Raw genomic sequence first — 24466 nt, 5'->3', positions numbered from 1 at the left:
TGCCAAGGAGCAGCAGGTAAGCGCATAGTCCCTCCTGATAGCCCTCAATGTCTAAGTGTATTTAAAATTGAGAGGTGGGCAACGACGCCAGGGGTGAGGTGTACACCCTGATGGTAATTTGGACTCCGTGATTGTGCCCACCCCCAAGATCCTATATGTATGTGTAATGAGAGTGTGAATAATGTGAATGTCTAAGTTGTGGGATAAAATTGAGGCAGAGGCAGCCAGAAGGGGACAGAGGGGGGGGGGGGGTAGCCTCCTCTGCACCCTGGTGACATACCCCTACTCCAAGGCCCTGCATGTGTGGGTGGTTGTGGTGGAGCGGGAAGAGAGAGGCAGCTGGAGATGGGGAGGGAAGGAAGGGAGGGGCAGGTAACCCCTCCCTGGGGCCAGCTCCCCCGCTGACCCCAGTAGGCACTCCCACACTCCGCGACCCGCCAGGGAAAGGGGGCCCAGGCCCATTGGGACCGGGGCCCAGTGCAGCAGCGCCTCCCGGCCCCACAGAGCCCGGGACAGTCCACCCAACCCCACCACAGAGAAAACTTCACCCACCCCACCATCCACTCATCTTCCAGACTACATAAGACAGTAAACGCCCAGGCTGAGATCTTCCTCCACCTCTCCTGTATCTCCCCCTCCTGCAGAGAGAGTTCCTGAAGAGAGGAAAGCTCCTGCAAGATGTGACCATCTCCCCCACCAGTTGAAGAGCCCCCCAGGTGGTTCGACGCACCGGCGGCACCCTGCTCCAGGGCCGGGCCCCCATGCACCCACCCGCCCACAACCCCGGCAACACCAACCAGGATCCAAGCCCCCGAGGCCCGGCCCGGGCCCCAGCCCAGAGACGGAGCGCCCCCAGAACCTCACGCCCATCCCAGACCCACCCAGGGGCAGCCAGGCTACCAGGTCAGTAACCCACGTCCGTCAGCACAGACCCTCCCCTAGCCCCGCTGCACGCAGCCGCGAGGAAACAGTCACCTGAGAGCCAACAGAGCCCCTAACCGGACATGACCGCTACCCCGGGTTGAGCCCCCCAAGGAAGATGCCTCCGGGGAACCCCCCGACGCCCTAAGCCTGTCCCTACCCCCACACCAATCACAACAGTGAAGGTGGGACCAAATTATGACCCCCCACCCCCACTAGGTGATGGAGCTGATAAAAGGAGTCCAGAGCAATTGATCTGATGTGGTGGCAGAGGCTGTATCAAGACTAATGTAATCTAATAGATAATTTCTATATTGGTTAGAATTAAGATTATTTTTATTTTTCCAGTTCATGAGGACTGTTTTCTTGGCTATGCATAGGGCAGTGAAAATCATATGGGCTATATTCTTTTCTGAAGTGACATTATCTAAGCTGCCCAGTAAACACACTAAGGGGGAGGTTGGAATGTTGTTTGGAATGGCCCAGTCTTGACGTTTCAGCTTGTGTGTCTTGTTCAGTGGTGGTCGTCTTTCAGCCTTTCTTACCTTGGCCATGTCTCTGAGTATTGCACACCTTGTGCTTTTGGGCACTCCAGTGATGTTGCAGCTCTGAAATATGGCCAAACTGGTGGCAAGTGGCATCTTGGCAGCTGCACGTTTCCGCGATGCGCGTATCGAGGCTTGCTTCATTTATGGGAGGAGCTGAAAATGATGACGTCCGAAGCCTCGCTGCCCGGCTGTACCACGTGACTGGTTCATGAAGTGGTTCGAACTTTGCCGCAAGATATGACAGCGATATAAAAGGTAATAAAAGCAGTGAAAATTTAGTTTTTACAGAATAAAATGTGAACAGTGTGTAGCTGTCCATACCTCAACGTTACAAAAGCACAACCACTGTCCACACATCACCTCACAGTAAATGATCATTTCCATTTTAAGCATTTCCAAATAATCATTTTCCATACTGCCAGTATAAATATACACAGTATACTGCATCACTACAATATACATGTTTTACACACTCCTTTTGTTGTTGACATTTACAGGCTGTGTGCAAAAGGCCACACTCTTCAAATTCATGCCAACTAATATTTTTACGTCCAGTAGGTGTCCTACTAGAGCAAATGAAGCTTCAAGAAGGAAATTGAGGACTTAAATACACAGACTGATGTGGATGATAATGAGAGACCGGTGAGTACACAGCTGAACATAATCTGGCTAACGACATGAGAGACGAGCTGATACGGGAAAAACAGGAAGTGAGAACAACATTGATGTGGCAAAATAAACTGAACATGAACAAACTGAAATCACTGGGTCAATGACCCAGGAACCCTGACAAGCGGAAGTCGTGCCTAAATATGATCATGTCCTTATTGTTGGAGATTTTAACATCAATGTGTTTTGACCTGATAAAGCGATGGTTTTTTAAGTTTAATAGATTCTTTTAATCTCACACAGCGGGTGGCTGAACCTACACAAGCATGTGGACATACTGTGGACTATGTCCTATCATATCTTATCCTATCACCTGCCTGCTTCAAACTTGATTATTTTAAATGCAGAGTCCGAAAACGTTAGAGCACTTTTGCAAATATCTGATGTCTTGATAAATCGAGCAGATATTTGAAGTTTACACAGCACCATTCTCGCATGAAAATATCTTAAAAGTGTGACCCAGAAAGAGTAATATTTCAAACTCCGCCACTCTGTGTTCCTCCGCCACTGCCTCGTTTGCGTTTTGGACGAAATGGATTCTGGGATATTGCATTTCATCATTTCGAGCTGATTGGAGACCAAAACAGCCAATCAGATTTTTTTGCATCCAAGTCTGTGATTGGCTGGTTTTGTGGCACAAATATAACGGTGTACAGAAAGAGTTGAACGCGCACGGGCAGAAATGTTGAGAGTGCGAGCAACACATTGCGAGCGAGCGCAAATGCAAAAACTGAGCGAGAGGGGCTGCTGTTGTGTGTGTGTGTGTGTGTGTGTGTGTGTGTGTGTGTGTGTGTGTGTGTGTGTGTGTGTGTGTGTGTGTGTGTGTGTGGATAATCACAAACACTGAAATACAGTTTTTTGCACGCAGCAATGAATTTTGTTCACTCAGATTTCACTTTTCTTCGCTCAAAATAAATTTCTCCTCAAAATGCAACACTTGCACCTGCAAAACTTTTTTACATGCACCCAAATTTTTTTTACGTGTGCTCAGAATAGTGGCACAAACATAACGCGATGCCCTTTGGCTCCCCCGTCAAAGTGATCCGTGACAGCAAAATTTCGCAAGCAAATAAACTGCTGCAGCGTGAGCAAAGAAGAAACTCTGTCTGGCTTATTTGTGCACGTGGCCGCTGAGTTCACTGGGATACGGATACACCTCTGCTCACTAACTAATATTTCCTTGCTAAAAGTCAGTAGAGGCCTATCCCAATATAAACTTCTGATAAACCGACCTTCATCCACCAATCTGCAGTCTCTGTCCACTACCCATTTTGAACAGAATATTTCTCTACATACTCTATGCAACCGGATTCTGGGGATGGGATAGTAGTGCAACATGCATGGACCTTCTGGCCCATGAATAAATGATAAATGATTGGTTCTTATCTAGTCTACAGGGGCACTCAAAGCGCTCAACGACAAGCTGGTTATAGATAAAGGTGACTAGGGATGGGTATTGATAAGATTTTCATGATTCCGATTCCATTTTCGATTCTGTTTAACGATTCAATTCTTTATCGATTCTTTTTAAAAAAGGAGAACACTAAGTTCAATTAGCTTAGAACTTTGTTTTACATCTTCTCTTTGAACAAGATAGAAATTTAGGAGTAGCATGGCCTTACAAACCCAACAGTGAGATCTTAAGAGATCCAGCCTATGGCCCTTCAATGGGGTGTCACAGGGTCCCCAGAAAAAAAAATTGTAAATGTAAAATAATAAAATAAATATTCGTCTGTAGCAATAACAAAGTATAACATAAATTATTCAGTAGCAATTACACAAGAATATCCAGTAATGTCCCTGCCTACAATTAAACACATTCACTTACCTAAAATCAGGGGCATCTGCTGTGGCAAATGGGTTCAAGCCTTTTACCACAAACTTAGACACTGCTGGGTGACATTCGTCTATCCTGGCTTGAAAGGAGATGCTACCGGTAGACTGCAGCGAGAACTGCCAGCATCTGAGCCAGCCAGACTCTGTCTCTCTCATCATGGTCACTAAACGCACAGTAATGGCAGGTTTTGAAATAAGGCAGATCGCGCTAACATAATATGCACTGTTAGTTGATTATTTACCTGCCGCATTAACGGGAGAGGACGTGCAAACGTTACCGCTGCTGCTGGGTTGAGATTCACGAGTCCGGAGCGGAATTAAAAACACGACATTCATTTAAGGTCATCACGCGTTTTGTGAGCAAATGCTTTTGCATATTCGTAGTGTTTCCTCCCTTAAATGAAATATCTACTTTGCAAGTATTGCAAGTTGCCCTGTTGTCATCCGTTCTCGTAAAGTATAACCAAACTTTTGAGCGTTTGAGCTGCTTACGCGCCGTGTTTCCTGCCAGGTAAATGACGCTCCGCAACGTGGTGACGTCATTCGGGGCGACTGGAATTGATAAGGGAATCGTTTGCAAAAATGGCAAACACTTCCAAGGAACTGAAACAGTGGGAGCTGGTTCTCAACAAGAACCGGTTTTCGATACCCATCCCTAATAGGTGACTGAGGTATTTTTCTGAGAGGTATATAAAGAAAATTCCACCTAGCCAGGATTACTTTGTGTGCTCAATGAGACTCAAATAAATACAAGTTGTGTTGCATGTACAGCTTGTGTATGTATTGTACAGCAGATGGAGCCATTCACCTTCCCTAGTTTCTGTACTCAATGTAACATAATGTTGAACACATTTTATTATTTGATCCACATAAATATTTACTGGTAAAATTACAAGTTAATAAAAGCAAGACTATTAAACACAATCTTTTTACATTTAGTGCTAAATCCTGATACCTGAGTTCAAGAAAAATACCCTGAAAAGTTTCTAAAATGTAATAAATCTAATGGATGTTTTTTCAAGGCCAATTTTTGGATACTAAACTTTTCAAACAGTATTAATCAGTGATCTATGACGTTTGTGGGTTGCTGTGGCTGACCAGCCTACCCATTCCTGTTGTTGTGGGGTGGGAGTTTCCAGCTATACAGCTCAGGGGAAACGCCACAGGATGTCCTTTTCCTCATTCCTCAAGGACAGAATTCGGTTATGTACATGTTGAGCTGGTGTGTATGTTAAAAACATTTCCACTATGTCAGTCTTCTTTTAGTTCTTATTTGTTAAAAGGAAAAAGGAATCTTATAAACCGCATTGTCGCTGTGTTTACAATACGATCTAGTCGATCACATAGTTTTTATAAAACTGATCATTAAAGTACTGCTTGTCTAGAGATGCCTATACACAAAAATAATCTCTGTATACAGATTTCAAATTTGTTTGTTGTTTTGTTTGTCTTAAGTTTAAAATAAACTTAATTGTATTCAAACAGCCAACAATGTGTTGGAAGCAGATTCAACCGGGCTTGAGTGGTTTGTTTTGTTTGTTCACCCCTTGGATGGACCTATTTTAGTCTGCAACACTGAGTATATCTTGAAGCATCATCAGTGCTTCATGAGTTGATGTTGTGTTCATGGCTATAAACAGCTCGACAGTGCACTGGGAAAATTTTCAAAGTAATTCTACATTTTGTCTTGTTACAGCTTTGTTACAAAATGTATTCAATTCTTTTACCTCAAAATTCTGCACACTCCACAACAGCAAATTGAAAAACATTTGCTTGAAATTTTTGCAACTGTATTAAAAATAAACAAAAATATAACATGTTTACAAGTATTTAGAGCCTTTGCCATTGCCCTCAAACTTGAGTTATGGTGCATCCTTCTTCTGTTAATCATCTGTCAGCTGTTTCTACAACTTTATTGCAGTCCGTCTTTGGTACATTGAGTTCAGCTGGTTTGGGAACAATTCAGTGTCCCTCTGGATGAGGTGAAAGAGGTGGTTCAAAGTGTTGTCCGTGCAACACAAATGGTAGAAAATTGAAGGATGGATGGACGTTTAGCTAACTTTGCCTAACTTTGATATTTAATTTGAAATAATGTCCAAATGCAACAGCATGAAACATTTTCTCTTAAATGAAAGAATTAATCTTTAAAAGTATAGCTAAGATTTTAATATTTAATACATCAAATGAACATATTATGTTAAAATCCCAGCTAAACAGAAAAATTGTACTTGATATTATCTGTAATTAACAGTATATTATAACTATAACTATGGGCACTTTTTAAAATAATGTAAGTCCATAATTTTGTATGAAGGGATACCAGTTTTAACTTTAAAGATCTACTGAATACACAAGATATTTAGGCAAGAAAAACTGATATTACAGTTGATATAATTGTTTCATAGCAGTTTTTTAAGGTAAAATATGTGTCAATATTTCTTTAAACATTGTAGACCTATCATCATCTATAAAAGATTATAGAAAAACTCAGTTCTTATTACCAAAAACTAAAAGTACGCCATTGCAATTATAAACACAGTTAGTAGTTACAACAGTATTTCAAGTTTTTTCAGTGAATACTATATAATTTAAATCGAGATTAAATTTACAAGCTGTTTCACATAAAATTACACCGATGAACATTAAAGTATAGAAAACTAAATAATCATGAAACAATCCTTCTCTGTTCTTCACCTTACAGTAGGAGCGGAGCCTTTTTGGTTGTCAGCATCTTGCATTTATCAATGGAAGCACAAGATGCTAATAGTGAGGCACTGAAGGGATGAGTGCGACAGCTGCTGGGTGAATCCTACTACACTATTGGGTCATGTGGTACACACAATCACACTCTATCCCTCTGATCCTTCCAGCCCTCCCGTTTCCCTCCGTCTCTCACTAAGGCCGAGCACAGTGAGGGAGGGCAAAAATGCCTGAGCTCAGAGAGAGAGTGAAGAGCGACTAAGAGAAGGAGGAAAGGCGGTAAGCAATGTGAGTCCAGATTACCACCAAGGCAGGAGCAGAGCGGACAGAAATACAGGAATACAAGCTCTCCTATCATATTCTCTACTTGTGTCAATTTAAAAGGAGAAAAGAAGAGGATTAAAAACTCGAAAGGGTGAAAAGAGGAGGAGGGGGAAAACAAGAGCAGAGGAGCAGAAGTAATGTGCTACCAACAGCGAGCGTTTCAGAGGACAGTGTTGTCACAGATGAGGAGGTGATGCGTGTGAGCGTGTGGGTTTGCAACACAGCAGCGACAAGGGTGATGTGTGTGTAAAGTAAACCCCCCACACCTACAAATCCCCAACACCATCTACTGAGACTTGGCCTGAGGTTTTGCAAGCCATGGTGAGGACCAGGAGCTAGCTGACATCCTGCTGAACACTATGGCCCAGGTGAGGAGAGACTCCCTCATAAACACACACAAAGCTATTCATGCATTTTAAAGACATCTACTTTGTTGTATATTCACACACGCAAAGTGAAGTTTTGTCCATTCTTTATTTCTCTATCACAGTAGTTAGTAGTTGCTCAGAGCAGAACTGTGCTGGTGAATAATAACTGCAACTTTACCCTCCCTGGTAAAAGTCTGAGTTTTTGAGTCTTTGATGTATAGATACCACTCCACAAAATTATAGAATATTTCTTGCCCACGGGGCAAAAAGGAAACTCAGGCATTCAACTCCAAAAGTGAAAAATTCTGGAAAAAATACATTGTATTTACATCTATTGGAGAGATATTTTGATTCGGTGTATTTTACATTTGGCACGCTCTGACAAAGGTGACTGACGTGACGATCCCATGTGGGTTTTTTTCACATTACCTAATGTTTATTGTTGATGTTCCTACAACAGCATAATGTTCCTCCAGGATAATCATCTTCCTATTGAGGTCTAATGCTGTGACAGGGTTTATATAACCAAAATGATATTATCTCCTAAACTTACCAAACTGTGACTTTAAAGAAGAAAAAATTACTTGTCGTTGACTTTCACACAGGATAGCAGCCTGAGTCTCCAGGGTGAAAGTCCTACTCCTTGTGCAAACTATGTTGCTCTTGTCACAGACTGAAGTGCTTTTCTGCAAACATATGTCACAACAGCATGACTGACCAGATGCAAAAATAGATCTTAACATTAGTGTTGATAATATTAAAAGAAACACTGGAAACATCAGATGAACCATTCCTTTAAAATTTAAATTCATGAATTTAATCTAGCCTGTTTATTGAAAATCTTGTAACCCTGGGACTAACACAAAGTATCATGCCAGCTGCACTAACTGGCTATTAGCTATTGGTTATGTTAAGCTATTTTTTATACATGCAACATAAAAGACTGCTGGGTAAAGACTGTAGGATGTAACGTTTTTTTGGTTTTTTGTCATTTAGACCTGGTGAACCTGTATGTTCAGTCTACATTTCTATGTGTTTTTTTCATACACATTGACTTACCTAAGGTCCAAATGCAAGACAAGATAGTACAAGACGCAATTAGCAATGATGAGCCGACCACAGACAGTGAAATCTTAGCGAAATGTTGTGACGTTTTGTTTGTTTGTTTTTTAAGAAAAAAAAGTGAGGGTTATGTGTTTTTCCTCAATCAACTCAAGTGATTCCATTTATTCAGTGTATTCTATGCATGTGTAGACATTTTTTGCCAGGGACAGAAAGCAAAGAAATATAGTGCATGTAGGCTCTGTGAGGACCTGACTGTCTGAAGACACAGAGACAATGTGTCCTTTAAGGTTCGAGACAGATCAGCCATTTGAATCATGAGTGAGGGTGGAGCAGCTCATTCTACACAGCAACATAATGAAGAAATGATGTAGTTGGCCAAAGTGTAAGAGCTGCATTGTGGTTGTGGAGGTTGTGTGTAAACGTCAGGATATCCTGCTCTTGCTCAAACACATTTACTGGAACAAATAGGAAAAAGGTTTAAACCAATTTTCCAACACTATCATCCTCAATCATAAACAAGTAGGCTCCAACTTACAACTACATTAGACTTTTATTACAATTGTTGCCACAAATGTCCCTTTAGTTGAAAGTATGTGGTTAATATATTCCCTGTCTAGGGTGAATTTATTGTTGCCTGTGGAAATGTTTAATTACACTTTTAATGGTATACAATATACTGTCCTCTGCAAGTAGAAAGTTCATTGAAGGCATAGTTCAGTCCACTTTGAGAAGTCAAAATGAACTAAACAAGTGTGAGATGAAAAAAAAATAGGTACCTATTTGTCTCTGCGTAGCTCTGGTATTAAACAGTTAAATACAATACTGAATATTAGCCAGTTCAATCCAGAATGTGAGTGCTGGTGAGACCTGCCTATTTTAATTGTTAAGCTAATTTTAATTCTTATTTTAATTCATAGTGATATATACTGCTTTGTGGTGTCTGTTTTGCTTATTTGCATGCTGTGCATTTTTGTCCTGTTGGTGTTCGGCTTGTGGATGCTGCAGATGCTATAGCTATATGGTGCATAAATAGTCATAGTTTACAACTATCCAAAATTTAGTATACTAAATAATACAGATGGGAAATGCTCAGTACAGTACACCTTTACTCAATTTCCCCAATATAATCAAGGTTCAAAAATACATATCCTGTATTTAGCGTGAAAGATTGGAAAAAATGTATAAACTCTGGTCAACATACATGAGGTTTACTGTGTGACTCACTGAAGTCACGCTGCTTGGCTGAAGGCCAGCTTTGGGCTTTCTGTGTGGAGTTTGTCTGTTCTCCTCATGCTTGTGTGGGGTCTCACCAGGTACTCTGGTTTCCTTTCACAGTTGAAAGACTGGGGCTAGGTTCATTGATGACTCTAAAATAAGTGGAGAGGGAAAAATGAGAAATGATTGGACATGGGAGAGACAAAAAAGAGAAAAGCAGAAAGTGGGAGCAACAAATTAGAATTGCAGTTCCCAGTCATGCTTAGTTCAGGCCCTGTTTGAACTCGTCTGCTCTTTATAGTCTTCATAGTATGTATGGGGTGGTGTGATAGGACACAGTAAGTTGTGTGATTAACAGCTTTTTATGTATTACGTATTTTATGCTTTTTATCTATGCCACTATGAAGCCATACTTCAAGAAAGGAACGCTGTGGATTCCAGGCTTTAATATTTCATCAAATAACTGAAATATAGAATAAACATTCATCTTGTGGTTAATTATCTGGGGTTGAGAAAATACTGAGAATGTGAGGGGTTGAATGTGGCTTGTGGAGTGGTTTGTACAAACTGGTCCATTCTTTATCCATCATTGTCATCTACTGGCAAATAATTTCCTGATCTTTATAGAAGTATTTTTAAATATTGTTTTCCCCTGTGTTGCATATTTTAAATGTTTGCTCTTAGTTGAAATAAAACAAACCAAAAAAGGCAGAGTGCAGTTAGATGCAGGAGAGAGACTTGCAGCACATACAGACAGGTAGCAAAATATCTGGAAATGGGATGTTTTAGTCTTGTCTATTTGTCTTGTTGGCAAATAGAACAGCTGACTGATCTGATTTTTAAAATATCTAGTTTATATACTTAGTTACTGCAGTGTACGTGGTTGTGAATGGTTCAGATTTCTCTTGATCTCTTGACTCACATTTTTTAGTAAGTTAGTTCAATCAGCATGTCCTGAAAATCTCTGTCTTGCTGGGCTTACACATGACATCATTAGCATGTTGCAGCCTGCATGTTCAGTGCTACAGTCTGTGCCATTACATTTGCACACCGACAGCTAAGTTAAGATGGACTGTGTTATATATATATATATATATATATATATATATATATATATATATATATATATATATTATATAATATGTTGAAAGCCTATTTTTGTGGTGGCTCTGTGTGTGTGCCTCAATGTTTACTGCTGACCTGATAATAAGTTTCCTCTAGAGTGCCTCTCCCTGAGGTTCCTCCAGCAAGAACACAGTCAGGGAAATATGTGATCCCCTGCTGAATATATCAGTTTGCTCACCCACAAAGAAATAAACATATCCGTTTATGATTCTTTTTATGGTTGTTTCATTTTATTGGGAGACGCAGAACATTAACCAAAATATAATCCTCTTCTATAATTTTGGCTCTCATAGATTGGCTGTGTGCCCATGGAGTAAACAGTTTACAATCAGTCAATCAATTACAGATACTCCTGATCTCAACTCATTGTGTGTATAAGGCACCAAATCACAACAACAGTTGCCTTTGACGCCCAACATCTACACAAACAGTGAAACAACTAGTACCTCAGTGTTTCAACATCCGGAAGAAGCAACGGCTATCACAACTAGAGCTTGACAAGGTACAACACAAATACTATATCAAGGGGGAGCCAGAATATTAGGTCAGAGGGGAATTATGATCATCCTCACCCACTGAGATCCTGTACCAAACCCCAAGAACTGATGTGTTGTAGGCAATGAGTGCGAAAGCAGCTGACCTGATAGATGGGATCATATAAATAAAAATGAATTGAACTGAATTAAAAGCCAAGATCACGGCAGCACAGAGGGAAGTTAGCCAACTATTAGAACTGCAGAAATGTGTGCTGAAGAAAGGGATTCCTAAGAAGCACAGCAAGCTGCCCATACCTTAGGCAGTGGAAACTGCCAAACAAAGACTCACAGCCTTGGCCAGCTGCTTACCAGAGAGATGGAAGTCACTGAACCATCCAAAGGGTACTCTCGGTGGCAGGGGAACACATGAGACTGGGGCAATACTGGAAGAACATAGAACAGAAGGATGCAATCCATAACAACAGTGCTCAGTGGCTACTGGGTCTAAGAGCAGACCACAGCAACCTCCCTGAACAGGATCTAGATACCACACAGTGGCGGACATTCAAGAAAGGGTCTCAAGAATGACGAGCTGTACAGCACAAGGCCCTGACATGATCCACACTTACTGGGTAAAGAAGGTAACTGCACTCCATGACCGTCTGGTAGCAATGAACCAGCTGTCATTGGATTGATAACACGCACAACCACAGGTTTGTGAAACAAAGTTTGCTTTATATATATTTTTCTTTGGATCAGTTCCCTTTGCTCATCCTCAATGTAGGGATACCTTCAAATGCAGTAACCATCTCAAATGCATCACAAAAATAATTGAAACAATCAAAACAGATGTAAGACAAGAAAGAAACACAATATTTCAACACCCCAAAGAAAAGGAAAAAGAAAAGAAAATAACATGTGAGTGTCCAGTTCCTTATGGTGTCAGTTTATTCAGTCACCCACGGTCTTGGGTTGAGAACTGAAAATGACCTGAATCTCAGGTGGGGGAAAAAGTAGCAAAAGAAAATGATAAGGTATCTCTCAGGTGGGCTTCCTTTTGTTTTTTCCCTACTGCCCTCCTGGTACGGCAGGCCTCCACAGCAGCAACAGTGTCTTAGACCCACGATACCAGCTCCTCACTCGGCACACATGGAACTGTTCCTCAAAAAAAAAAAAGGGTCAGAATAGTTCAAAAGGTTTGAAGAAACACTCCGACTCCTTTGAGGTAGGTACCCGTCTGTGGTTCACTGCTAACGGCAGCTCTCTCACAAATGTTAATTGAACCTCTTTTTTTCCTTTTAACTGGAAAACCGTGCTTCGCGGCAGCATGGAGTTTTTCCTTGCCATCCTTTTTCCTCTACACCACACCTTCACGCGCACCGAGCTGCAGATGATGCCTTCAGGGCAAGCCCGGAAATTAAAGTATCAGACAAAAACTACGATGCATTCAAAGAACTGATTGCTGTAAATTTTATCAGGGTTGCACAAGGATCTACTCCCATCCAACTAGAGACCATTAATCTGTCTCAGTACCACATGGAGGCTCCTGCCAGGCATCATAGCTGCTAGGATAAACAGGCATGTGGCTCAGTACATGAGCGTGGCACAGAAAAGAATTGCCATGAATATCAGAAAGGTAAAAGATTAGCTACTGGTAGACAGAGCAGCCAGTTGAGACTATCTGACCAACGTGCGCAGTGCCTAGACTGACTACAATAAAGCCTTCGACTTAATGTTTCATACATGGATCCTGGAAAGCCTAGACGCGTACAAAATGAATAGGAACTGCAACACAGGACCCACACACACACGACTGGTTTATGCTTAGACTGTCTTTTATTGAGAAATAATCTGTGGTTTTGGCACCCGCCTCGGACGCAGCCACTTCGACTCTCTCCCAGCATCATCTGCTGCTTCTCACTGCGGACACACATAAGACACATCTCCCTCATTAAAACAGTCCGGTACACCTGTTCCCTCCCCGCCTCCGTGCCGCCCAGAGAGCTCACTGTGTCACCCCTCCTCTGCAGCAGGCCAGCAAACCACGCCCCCGCCACAGCTTCCCCATTGCCCAACTCAGGCCGGGACCACACCCGGGAGAGGAAATCAGCCACGACCATCTGCGTACCCGGCCTGTGGACCACCTTGAACTTAAACGGTTGCAAAGCCAGATACCAGCGGGTGATCCGGGGGTTGGCATCCTTCATGTGGTGGAGCCACTGCCGTTTTTTCCTTAGACTCTGCAGACAAGGGAATCTGCCAGTAGCCCTTGGTCAAATCCAGTGTCGTAAAGAAACAAGCAGTGCCCAACCGGTCCAGGAGTTCGCCGACCCGGGGCATTGGGTACGCATCAAACCGTGACACCTCATTCACCTTGTAGTCGTCCACACAGAACCGTATAGACCCATCTTTCTTCACTACAAGAACTATGGGGCTACACCAAGCACTGTGCAACTCTTCTATTACACCCAGCCTCAGCATCTCATTTGTCTTTTATGTCTTTTATGTTCCGGCAGCCTGTAGGGCCGTGAACGCACCGTCACGCCAGGCTGCGTTTCAACATGGTGCTCTATGAGAGCTGTACGGCCGAAGGGGGGAGAACACATCAGCAAAGCGCTGTTGCAAGGCAGCAACATCCGTTCTCTGGGCCTGTGTGAGATGGTCATCACAATGGAGGGAGGCGGGAATGGTAGAATTTGGCACCTACGGCCCCAACTTATCTCGCTCCTTAACCAGGCTTACTAGAGCGGCGGTTCCCACCTCCCGCCATGCTTTGAGGAGGTTGAGGTGGTAAATCTGTGTTGCCCCTCCCCTGTCCAACCGGGCAACTTCATAGTCAACGTCCCCCACCTGCCGTGTGACCACGAAGGTGAAAATTGCCTGAGCCTAGCCCCTCTGTTGTACAGGCTCTGCTGATGTTGCTGGGCCTGGAGCAAATTCTCCCGTGATAACCTCCCCAGCCTGTGCAGCTTTGCTCTCAGGTCCAGAACGTGTTGAATTTCATTCTTGGCAGGGCTCGACCCTTCCTCCGAGCACCCCCCCCACAGCTGTCTACGGTACAGTAATTCAAAGGGAGAAAATCCCATGGAGGCCTGGGGTACCTCCCGCAAACAACAGAGGGACTAGCCAGCAATTCCAATTTGGTTCATCCTCGCAAATAAACTTACGAATCATGGATTTTAAAGTCTTATTCAGCCTCTCTACCAGCCCATCAGTCTGCGGGTGGTAGATGCTGGTCCAAATAGATTTAATGCTCAATAATCCGTACAGTTCCCGCAATGTGCGCGACATGAACGACGTGCCCTGGTCAGTCAGTATTTCTTTCGGAATACCAACCCAGGAGATGACATCCGGCTTGCTCGAAACCGCCGCCTGTAGTCCTCTGAGGTGAGCCCGGGCCGATCCAGCAGATATCCACATAGACAGTCCGGGGCGCCAGGGGCACACTGAAGGCCACCGTCTTCGCCTCCCCTGACAGCAACAGTAGCAGCCTGGGAGCCCACTCCTCTTCAGGCCACCGGCAAGGCAAGCGCCGTGGCCTGGAATGTCTCAACAAACGTCAGGGGATCCTCCCCATCACCCATCTGGTGCAGCGTCACAGACAGTGGTGGAGGTGGAGGCGGCGCGGCCGGACCTCCCACTAACTGTTGCAGCACCGCCATCTGCTGTGCCGCTTGCTGGCAAAGCAAAGCCAGCTGCTGGTCCTGGGCCGCTGCCTGGACATAGCAGCCAGATCCTGCATCATCTGCCCCAGAATCTGCAACGGCTGGACAGGTGGCTGGGCGGCAGGCTGGGCAGCAGGCTGGGTGGCAGGCTAGGTGGTGGGCTGGGCGACGGGCTGAACGGCAGGCTGATCCGGTGGGGGGCCCGACATGACAGCGCACAACTGGGTTTCGGCACCACTTGCAACACAGGACCCACACACACACGACTGGTTTATGCTTAGACTGTCTTTTATTGAGAAATAATCTGTGGTTTTTGGCACCCGCCTCGGACGCAGCCACTCCGACTTTCTCTCCCAGCATCATCTGCTGCTTCTCACTGCGGATATACATAAGACACATCTCCCTCATTAAAACAGTCCTGTACACCTGTTCCCTCCCCGCCCAGAGAGCTCACTGTGTCACCCCTCCTCTGCAGCAGGCCAGCAAACCACGCCCCCACCACAGGACCCTAAGCGCCTCCATCAGGAATTCAGTGGGAATGCAGTGAAAAACACTAGAGGCCAACTTCAAGCCAACAGCACAAGTTATCATCAAGTGTGCTGTGTGATTTCTTACTATTACTGAAGGCTACTCACCTTCAGTGAGCTAACACTGTTAGCTGGCGTTAGCTGAGGTTAGTTTTTAGACTGCAGACTGGTAGACTTGATATTCAGTGTTGGGGAGTAATAAGATAAGATAAGATAAGATAACCTTTATTAGTCCCACACGTGGGAAATTTGTTTTGTCACAGCAGGAAGTGGACAGTGCAAAAGTTATGAGGCAAAAATTAGAATACAATAAGAATAAATACAGTACACAACTCCCAGTCCTACTGCCAGTTTCTGGAAGACACCTTCTTCAAGCAGTGGTACAGGAAGAAGTCTGCATCCTTCAAGAAAAACATGATTTTCATGCAGGACAATGCTCCATCACACGCGTCCAAGTACTCCACAGCGTGACTGGCAAGAAAGGGTATAAAAGAAGAAAAACTAATGACATGGCCTCCTTGTTCACCTGATCTGAACCCCATTGAGAACCTGTGGTCCATCATCAAATGTGAGATTTACAAGGAGGGAAAACAGTACACCTCTCTGAACAGTGTCTGGAAGGCTGTGGTTGCTGCTGCACGCAATGTTGATGTCCATGGATGGCAGGCTTTTGAGTGTCCTTGCAAAGAAAGGTGGCTATATTGGTCGCTGATTTGGTTTTGTTTTGTTTTTGAATGTCAGAAATGTATATTTGTGAATGTGGAGATGTTATATTGGTTTCACTGGTAAAAATAAATAATTGAAATGGGTATATATTTGTTTTTTGTTAAGTTGCCTAATAATTATGCACAGTAATAGTCACCTGCACACACAGATATCCCCCTAAAATAGCTAAAACTAAAAACAAACTAAAAACTACTTCCAAAAACATTCAGCTTTGATATTAATGAGTTTTTTGTGTTCATTGAGAACATGGTTGTTGTTCAATAATAACATTATTCCTCAAAAATACAACTTGCCTAATAATTCTGCACTCCCTGTAGTAATAAATCACACAGCAATAGTACATTCATGTAGTTGTAAAAAGCATGACAATATATCATGTAATCCAAAGTATTCAGAATACATTACTCTAATTGAGTAACTTAACGGAATACGTTACAAAATGCATTTTGGGGCATGTATTCTGTAATCTGTAGTGGAATACATTTTAAAAGTAACCTTCCCAACACTGTTTATATATTAATGAAAGCCAATACTAACATAGATGCATTGAATGAGAATACAAAACTCGTCATTGGAGTGGAGTAATCATACCAAACTACAAACTGGTAGGTCTGGTAAGTCAGACAGTTTGAGAGGCTTTCAATATTTTACTATCCAGATCTAATCTGAACTGCATAACAAGTATTTATAGATTAGATGTTACCATATTAAATTATCATTACATGCATACTTAAACATGTGATTTCATGTCACTTAAAATTTGGAACCCTTGGTCTACTACTGTATTAAATTAAATCATTAACTGACATGATCTCTGGCACATCTTTTCTCTCCTAAGTGCACATTTGTTATTTTGTTTTTCATCAAAGCAACATGTCAGGTGATGTTATTTTCTGTCATCAGCAGAAGCCATTGTTGTTGACGGTAGCTTTGCACCCCACTAACCCTGTATAACGCAAGGACAAAGTGCATAATTGACTTTTTAAAATCCTGGATGCTGAAACATGTATGTATACAAAAACACTTAAAATAGCATACAAGAAAAAGTAATTAAAAAATTAGTGCACAGGCAAAATCTATTTAATGCATTTAATCTCTGGGCAGAACATTGTTTGTTTTGAATAAGTTCTATTCAGATGTGATTTGCATTGTTCAGATTGAATTGCTCAACTTGAACAGATAGTTTTAAAAACTGAATTTGAAATCCAATGCATTGGTTTGAAAATGATTGACACTAAACTGAAACTGAATTTCATATTTTAAAAAATGAATTTATTTGCTTTGAAACTGTATCATCAAATCCTTTTTTATTAGTGATTCGGCTGCTACACTAAAGCAAACCACTGATGATATGTTTACCCAGTTGGAGCTTTGAAACCTTTGATAAATTGTTTCTCAATAGTGGAGCCAAGTCTAAGTAAATAACTGTATAATATATCATAATATATTAAAATAATATTGTTGCACTGTGATCAGTGTAAGATCAACTGTGTATTATTAATGACACCTGAGTATATTTGTTGTTGTTTTTAGACGTCTCTGGTTGAAAATGTTTTTCCTCTGCAGTAATACAAGGAATGTATTTGAAACTGAGTGTGTGACAGGATGCAGCACAGGCAAGATAAGACATTTTTGTATGTATGAGCTGGCAGCCTGTTGAGGGGTGGGGGATTTAAATCCAGTAGATTAAGGCTGTTGTGTAATGGTTAGATGGTCTGTGCTTTGTGAGACTGACACATGCCCTCTTGAAAATACATTCAAACGATCTTATATAAGTACAGAAGTACATGAATGAATATCCTGTTGAAATTCATTGTGGTTAAATCACTATGATTACGATGTCCTACTCAGCAGTAATGTGCGTTCATGTGTTGCACCTACGCAGTTTATGTGAGCAGCTTGCTAAGATTAGATGCTGGCTTATGGCCATATTTATCCAAAACTAGTGAGTGACTTTTGATTTATGGCATAGTATGCTTCACTGCATGGCTGAAGGCCTGAGGGAAAATGGGTATGTTCACAGAAAGCTTATCTTCAGTGATCTTCATTGGCTGTCCACTTTGTAGAATACATATAATTCAAGTAATGCAAGTGCATGGCCTTTCTATAGCTGCAGGGCAATGACACTGATGACACTGATGGGAGGGGATTGTCCTATGAAGCAGAGTTTTCTCTGAAGGTAGTAGTTCTAATGTATTCAGATTGCATGAGATTACACAGGGACCACCAATGAACCTGGATAGAGATGTGTGTTTTTAAATCGAAAACTACTATCGGTATGATGACTGTTCATATGGCATTTGTAAACATGGGAGAAATAGTTCACGTACAAAAGTTCCTCATTTGCCCAACCTAACTTCTAATTTGCCTTCAGCTTACAGTCAGCTTGCTCTCTAGTGGTCAGCCTGCCCCACTGCACAGACAATCCTCAGCTTCACTGGAGATAAGATGGATTAGGTATTTAGCGAAATCTCTTCATGCTGCTGTAAATAGACAGATGGGTTTGAGCCCCCCCACCACCACCTAACCAACCAAACCTACCAACCTCCACACTCACCGCCTCTCTGTTGCCGTGCCAGGCCACAACATGACTGAACACAAGTGAACACAGGCAGATAAATGTCTGTTTAATTTCAAAAGATTACTTCTACTCCCCTATTCATCTTTCTCATTTTACTTTTTTTCAAAAACACTTGTTTAGTTTCATTGAAGCTTTATGGTTTTACAGTGTTTTACTGAAGTGACAGACAACACTAAAACTAAGAAAGACTGTGCCACACTTATCATGCAACATGAGCAGTTTTTCCTTTTTCTTCATATTAATTTGAAAATACAACACTGCTCAAAAAAATAAATACTTTTACCAGAGTATAGCATCAAGTCAATTAAACATTTTGGAATATTGATCTGGTCAGTGGGGGGTAGTTAAGCAGTTTAGCAGGTGCTATATAAAAGATCAACAGTTGTGATGGTTCCAGTTTCCACAGACAACATATCCTCAGCATAACCATGTATAATATCCACAAAACTTTTTTTTAAAAAAAGGTTATACACACACAATACAGTAATATTATGTTGAAGCACAGTACGTATCACTCCGCGAGGCTCCCGACTATGGTAGCCGTAATGTTCCGACAATCCGGTGCGGCTTCGTAGCTTAGCAAAGTCGTACTAAAACATTTTTTGACAGATTTTTGAGTGCCGTGTACCACATAAAATTGGTTCGAGGTCAGTAAGCACAACCAGAATTCATATAGAAGAATTATAAGGGGCACTGTCGATTTTTCAGAAAATCAAAGGATTTTAAGAGCGACTTATTTTCCGAAAAAGGCGGTAATAACGACGGCCGCTAGCATGCTTTACTAAAAAATGTGCTTTGGTGTGTATCTGATGGACAAAAGCCAAACCAGTTCCACACCACTGAAGTTGTGCCATTTTTACAAACCAGTTCTGGTTCATCTGTTTCATTCAACGATCCACTTTCGCTTATTCTCCATCGCCGCCATGCTTTTTCTGCCAAAGGCACTGCGCATGTGCGTTCTACCCATACTCTAAAGCAATATTTCATTTTCTTATCATTGCCTAACATTATACCGGTATTACCGTGAACAGTATGATATGGCCACACCCTACGAGGAGGAGCCAAACTTCAAGTGATTCAACCATCCAGCAAAGACTGAAGGTCTGCCACCGCCTTTAGAAGCGGCAACAAACGAGGACATCAGAATTAGGAGCATTTCTTCATTTTGTAGGGAGAAGATGGGAAGCCAGGCAGGGTCCCATTTCTGCACTACAACCAAACCGCACACACACAGAGAAAGACAGCGAGGAGGTAGAGCACTTTAGAGAGAGAGAGTGGTGAGTCAAGCAGTGAGGACAAAGAGACTGTGACAACCAAACGTTCCTCAGCTTTGTACTTTGTCTCTACTGAGCTGTCAAAATGTTTTTTATTCTGAGAATGATATTAATAGTATTCGTTCTTTGCTCTAATCCGTCTTTGTTCTTTCTTTCTTTTCAGTTTAAGCTTACACATTTGCATTTTCTGTGTTGTCCTGTAGAGCCAGAAGTGATCAAATTTGGATAAAAGGGTGAGCTGTATCTGCTAATTAGTGCCAAGTAAAAGATTAATAAAATAATAAAGTTTTAGTCACTAAAGCTGAAGCACAAGCTTCTTGGACAGTCCATACGAGAACATATCATGATAGCAGTGCTCCAAAAAGCACCAATACCACAAACACTATTAAATTAGTATACATGAGGCTAACTGTGAGCCCTTAGCTTTGAACCTTAAGGGGAAAATGTAATTTAATTAGAGGGGAACTCTCCACAGAGGTCAAAGCTGGTTTTTGTACCCATAGACTCATAGATATATAAATATATGAGATGGAAGTTGGCACTGTGATATCATGTGTTTGTTTCTGAAGCACCAATATGAAGCCTCAAAGCATTTCCATTGCTCCCGTCTTGGCTGCAAAAACGGGTGTAAAAAGAGGGACGGGTCTGATACTGCACACTTTTAAAAACTGTTAGCAAATTAGCATGTCATTTCCATTTTGAAACATCCCATATGGAAAAGATATACAGTGGGGCAAAAAAGTATTTAGTCAGCCACCGATTGTGCAAGTTCCTCCACCTAAAATGATGACAGAGGTCAGTAATTTGCACCAGAGGTACACTTCAACTGTGAGAGACAGAATGTGAAAAAAAAATCCATGAATTCACATGGTAGGATTTGTAAAGAATGTATTCGTAAATCAGGGTGGAAAATAAGTATTTGGTCACCTCAAACAAGGAAAATCTCTGGCTCTCACAGACCTGTAACGTCTTCTGTAAGAAGCTTTTCTGTCCCCCACTCGTTACCTGTATGAATGGCACCTGTTTGAACTCATCATCTGTATAAAAGACACCTGTCCACAGCCTCAAACAGTCAGACTCCAAACTCCGCCATGGCCAAGACCAAAGAGCTTTCGAAGGACACCAGGAAAAGTATTGTAGACCTGCACCAGACTGGGAAGAGTGAATCTACAATAGGCAAGCAGCTTGGTGTGAAAAAATCAACTGTGGGAGCAATCATCAGAAAATGGAAGACATACAAGACCACTGATAATCTCCCTCGATCTGGGGCTCCACGCAAGATCTCATCCCGTGGGGTCAAAATGATCATGAGAACGGTGAGCAAAGATCCCAGAACCACACGGGGGGACCTGGTGAATGACCTGCAGAGAGCTGGGACCAAAGTAACAAAGGTCACCATCAGTAACACACTACAACGGCAGGGAATCAAATCCCGCAGTGCCAGACGTGTTCCGCTGCTGAAGCCAGTGCATGTCCAGGCCCGTCTGAAGTTTGCCAGAGAGCACATGGATGATACAGCAGAGGATTGGGAGAATGTCATGTGGTCAGATGAAACCAAAGTAGAACTTTTTGGTATAAACTCAACTCGTCGTGTTTGGAGGAAGAAGAATACTGAGATGCATCCCAAGAACACCATACCTACTGTGAAGCATGGGGGTGGAAACATCATGCTATGGGGCTGTTTTTCTGCCAAGGGGACAGGACGACTGATCCGTGTTAAGGACAGAATGAATGGGGCCATGTATCGTGAGATTCTGAGCCAAAACCTCCTTCCATCAGTGAGAACTTTGAAGATGAAACGAGGCTGGGTCTTCCAACATGACAATGATCCAAAACACACCGCCCGGGCAACAAAGGAGTGGCTCCGTAAGAAGCATTTGAAAGTCCTGGAGTGGCCTAGCCAGTCTCCAGACCTCAACCCCATAGAAAATCTGTGGCGGGAGTTGAAAGTCCGTGTTGCTCGGCGACAGCCCCAAAACATCACTGCTCTCGAGAAGATCTGCATGGAGGAATGGGCCAAAATACCAGCTACTGTGTGTGCAAACCTGGTAAAGACCTATAGTAAACGTTTGACCTCTGTTATTGCCAACAAAGGTTATGTTACAAAGTATTGAGTTGTATTTTTGTTATTGACCAAATACTTATTTTCCACCCTGATTTACCAATAAATTCTTTACAAATCCTACCATGTGGATTCATGGATTTTTTTTTCACATTCTGTCTCTCACAGTTGAAGTGTACCTCTGGTGCAAATTACTGACCTCTGTCATCATTTTAGGTGGGGGAACTTGCACAATCGGTGGCTGACTAAATACTTTTTTGTCCCACTGTATATAAATCTTATAAAGTTTGTATCTGTCTTGTGTGAAACTTGTATGAAAAGCACACAAGAGTGAAAACAGATATAAAATCCCTTGAAAAATTATATAAATGAAACTTGTATTTCTTGGATACTTACTAAAACAATATATGAAAGTAATGAGAAAGTGGCCACTTTCCTGAGTAAATCACATGAGCCTTATATGATTCACTATATGAAGTAGGCCACATCTTATGCAAGTCTTTTATAAGTTTTTCATATTTCTTTTCCATATGGGATAGTATGACCAAGATTTGCAAAATAGAAAAATATTTTTATTAAGTATGATTCAGAATGGAGCACGAGCCCATAAACTAAAAGTAAAGTGTTTACATCGATCATTGTTCATACCAGTTTTTTTTAACACTGTAAAGTTTGACTTGCTGGCCCCTATTGGGAACTGTGTTGTTTTTTTGTTTTTGTTTTTTTAACTTCAGCGTTGGCTTAACTTTTTAGCCAGAGAGATTGTTGTGTGAATAAAATCAGCCTTGGGACATTTTTTTGCACATTTCACGATGTGTTTACTTTAAACAAATAGATTCCTGGAAGGTTAGAACAACATTGTAATGTATCAACTGATTTTATCAAGCATCCATGTTGGGTTTATTGAAAAATAATTTCCATAGGCCACATTTTTTCCAGTCTTTAGAGTGCATGTGTGGAGCATTTTTGATGTATTCTGTAGTTCTCCTACATGTTTGTGCTTCAGTTTTTGTGAACTTAATCGTATTGTTACTTTGCTCTAAACAAACTTTAATTAGTGTCAGTCCATTCTACACACCCATTTTTAGAATTAACTTTCTAAATAGCCTTGCCTAGATGATAAATTAGCACTTCAGGATTCATGCATACAATCTTTATTTTGATACCAAGATTGTTTATACAGAGTTTGCAATTGCAGAGAAATACTCTATTCATTTTGGGCATCTCATTCTGGAGCAGGAACCACAGAAAGATCTTTGGCACTCAAGAGGTTAACCTCTAGCTCCAAAACCACAACATGGTAACAGCCAAAATGCTAAAGGGTGACACTGCAGTGCCTACATCCATCTTTTATACTATCAGTTCAGTTTATGATAGGCTAAAGTTGCAGGTTGGGAGGGTCACAAAATGCATAAGCTGAGAGACTGGGGGATGATGGGATACTGGTTCTGTGCAGGGCCCCCCATTGTGAGGATGAAACCCTTTTCAGAGCAAAAGCAGATTAGCACTGCAGCCTGACCCCATATGTGCATGAACACACAGACTGTTGGAAAGGAAATTTAGGGCCTTTGTTTTGGAACAACAAAGCTGTTAATCTCTTGTTATGGAAGATGTGATACAGGAATTTCAATAAATATCTGTGTCATGGTCTTTGGTAATATTTCAATATGCCAACAACAAGAGAGCCACAAACAAAAGGAATATATGGTGACTGCGCTTTGGGGTCCCTAAGAGAGAGGGGGGGGGGGGGGCTATACAAATACAGGCCATTTACATTTTTGTTACGTAACATCTTTTAGTTTCTTAGACTATGCTTGTTTAGCATGTACTCTAAATGCAACCTATAGTGCTTGATGGGACTGGGACTGTTAATACTTTTCTCCTGACCTTTTTTGTGCTACATGCTAAAGCTTGTGAAATGTCAACGTGTACCAAACTGAAACAAAGATCTATACAAATATGTCCAAGAACAATTTGAATGTATCATTTTTCCTTTATTGACTCAGAGCATTTGTATTTAGGCTTGTGAAACATTTTAGTAAGCTTACCCGTGAAATCATTGCAATCATTGTTTCAGTTGACTCAATACATGAGATACTTCATTTTCATTAGTTGAGCTTCTTATCTGAAAAGATGTTCTCTTTGAAAAGTTATGGGATTACAGTGTTACAACCATTAACCTAAATAAACAAATTCACAAAAGCATAAGCTCAATTAAGTAGAAACAAAGAATTCAATAGTTTAAAAAAAGGAAAGAAAAACAATACAATCAAGAGCTTAAGTAAAATCTGAAAAGAATAGTCAATGCAGAAAACATTTCTGCATCCATCCTTGAACAGCTGAAACAGATATTAACAGATGTGGTTATATTCATCTGGATCTGT

At 41.7% G+C, this 24466-nt stretch overlaps 1 protein-coding gene across 1 annotated transcript in view; it reads left to right on the top strand.

Annotated features, from left to right (window-relative positions):
* Nucleotides 1-6900: 6900 nt before the first annotated feature.
* The window catches only part of LOC113027774 (rho GTPase-activating protein 23-like), a 74107-nt gene continuing 56541 nt past the window's right edge, over nt 6901-24466 (top strand). The window contains exon 1 of the mRNA XM_026177571.2: nt 6901-7366. Within this exon, the coding sequence (XP_026033356.2) occupies nt 7358-7366 (9 nt within the window). The 5' untranslated portion in view covers nt 6901-7357. The remainder of the gene's footprint in view (nt 7367-24466) is intronic.

The sequence above is a fragment of the Astatotilapia calliptera genome, chromosome 8, assembly GCF_964374335.1.
Source record: "Astatotilapia calliptera chromosome 8, fAstCal68.1, whole genome shotgun sequence".
In the NCBI taxonomy this organism is placed as follows: Eukaryota; Metazoa; Chordata; class Actinopteri; order Cichliformes; family Cichlidae; genus Astatotilapia; species Astatotilapia calliptera.
This window is presented reverse-complemented; position numbering and strand designations above follow the sequence as displayed.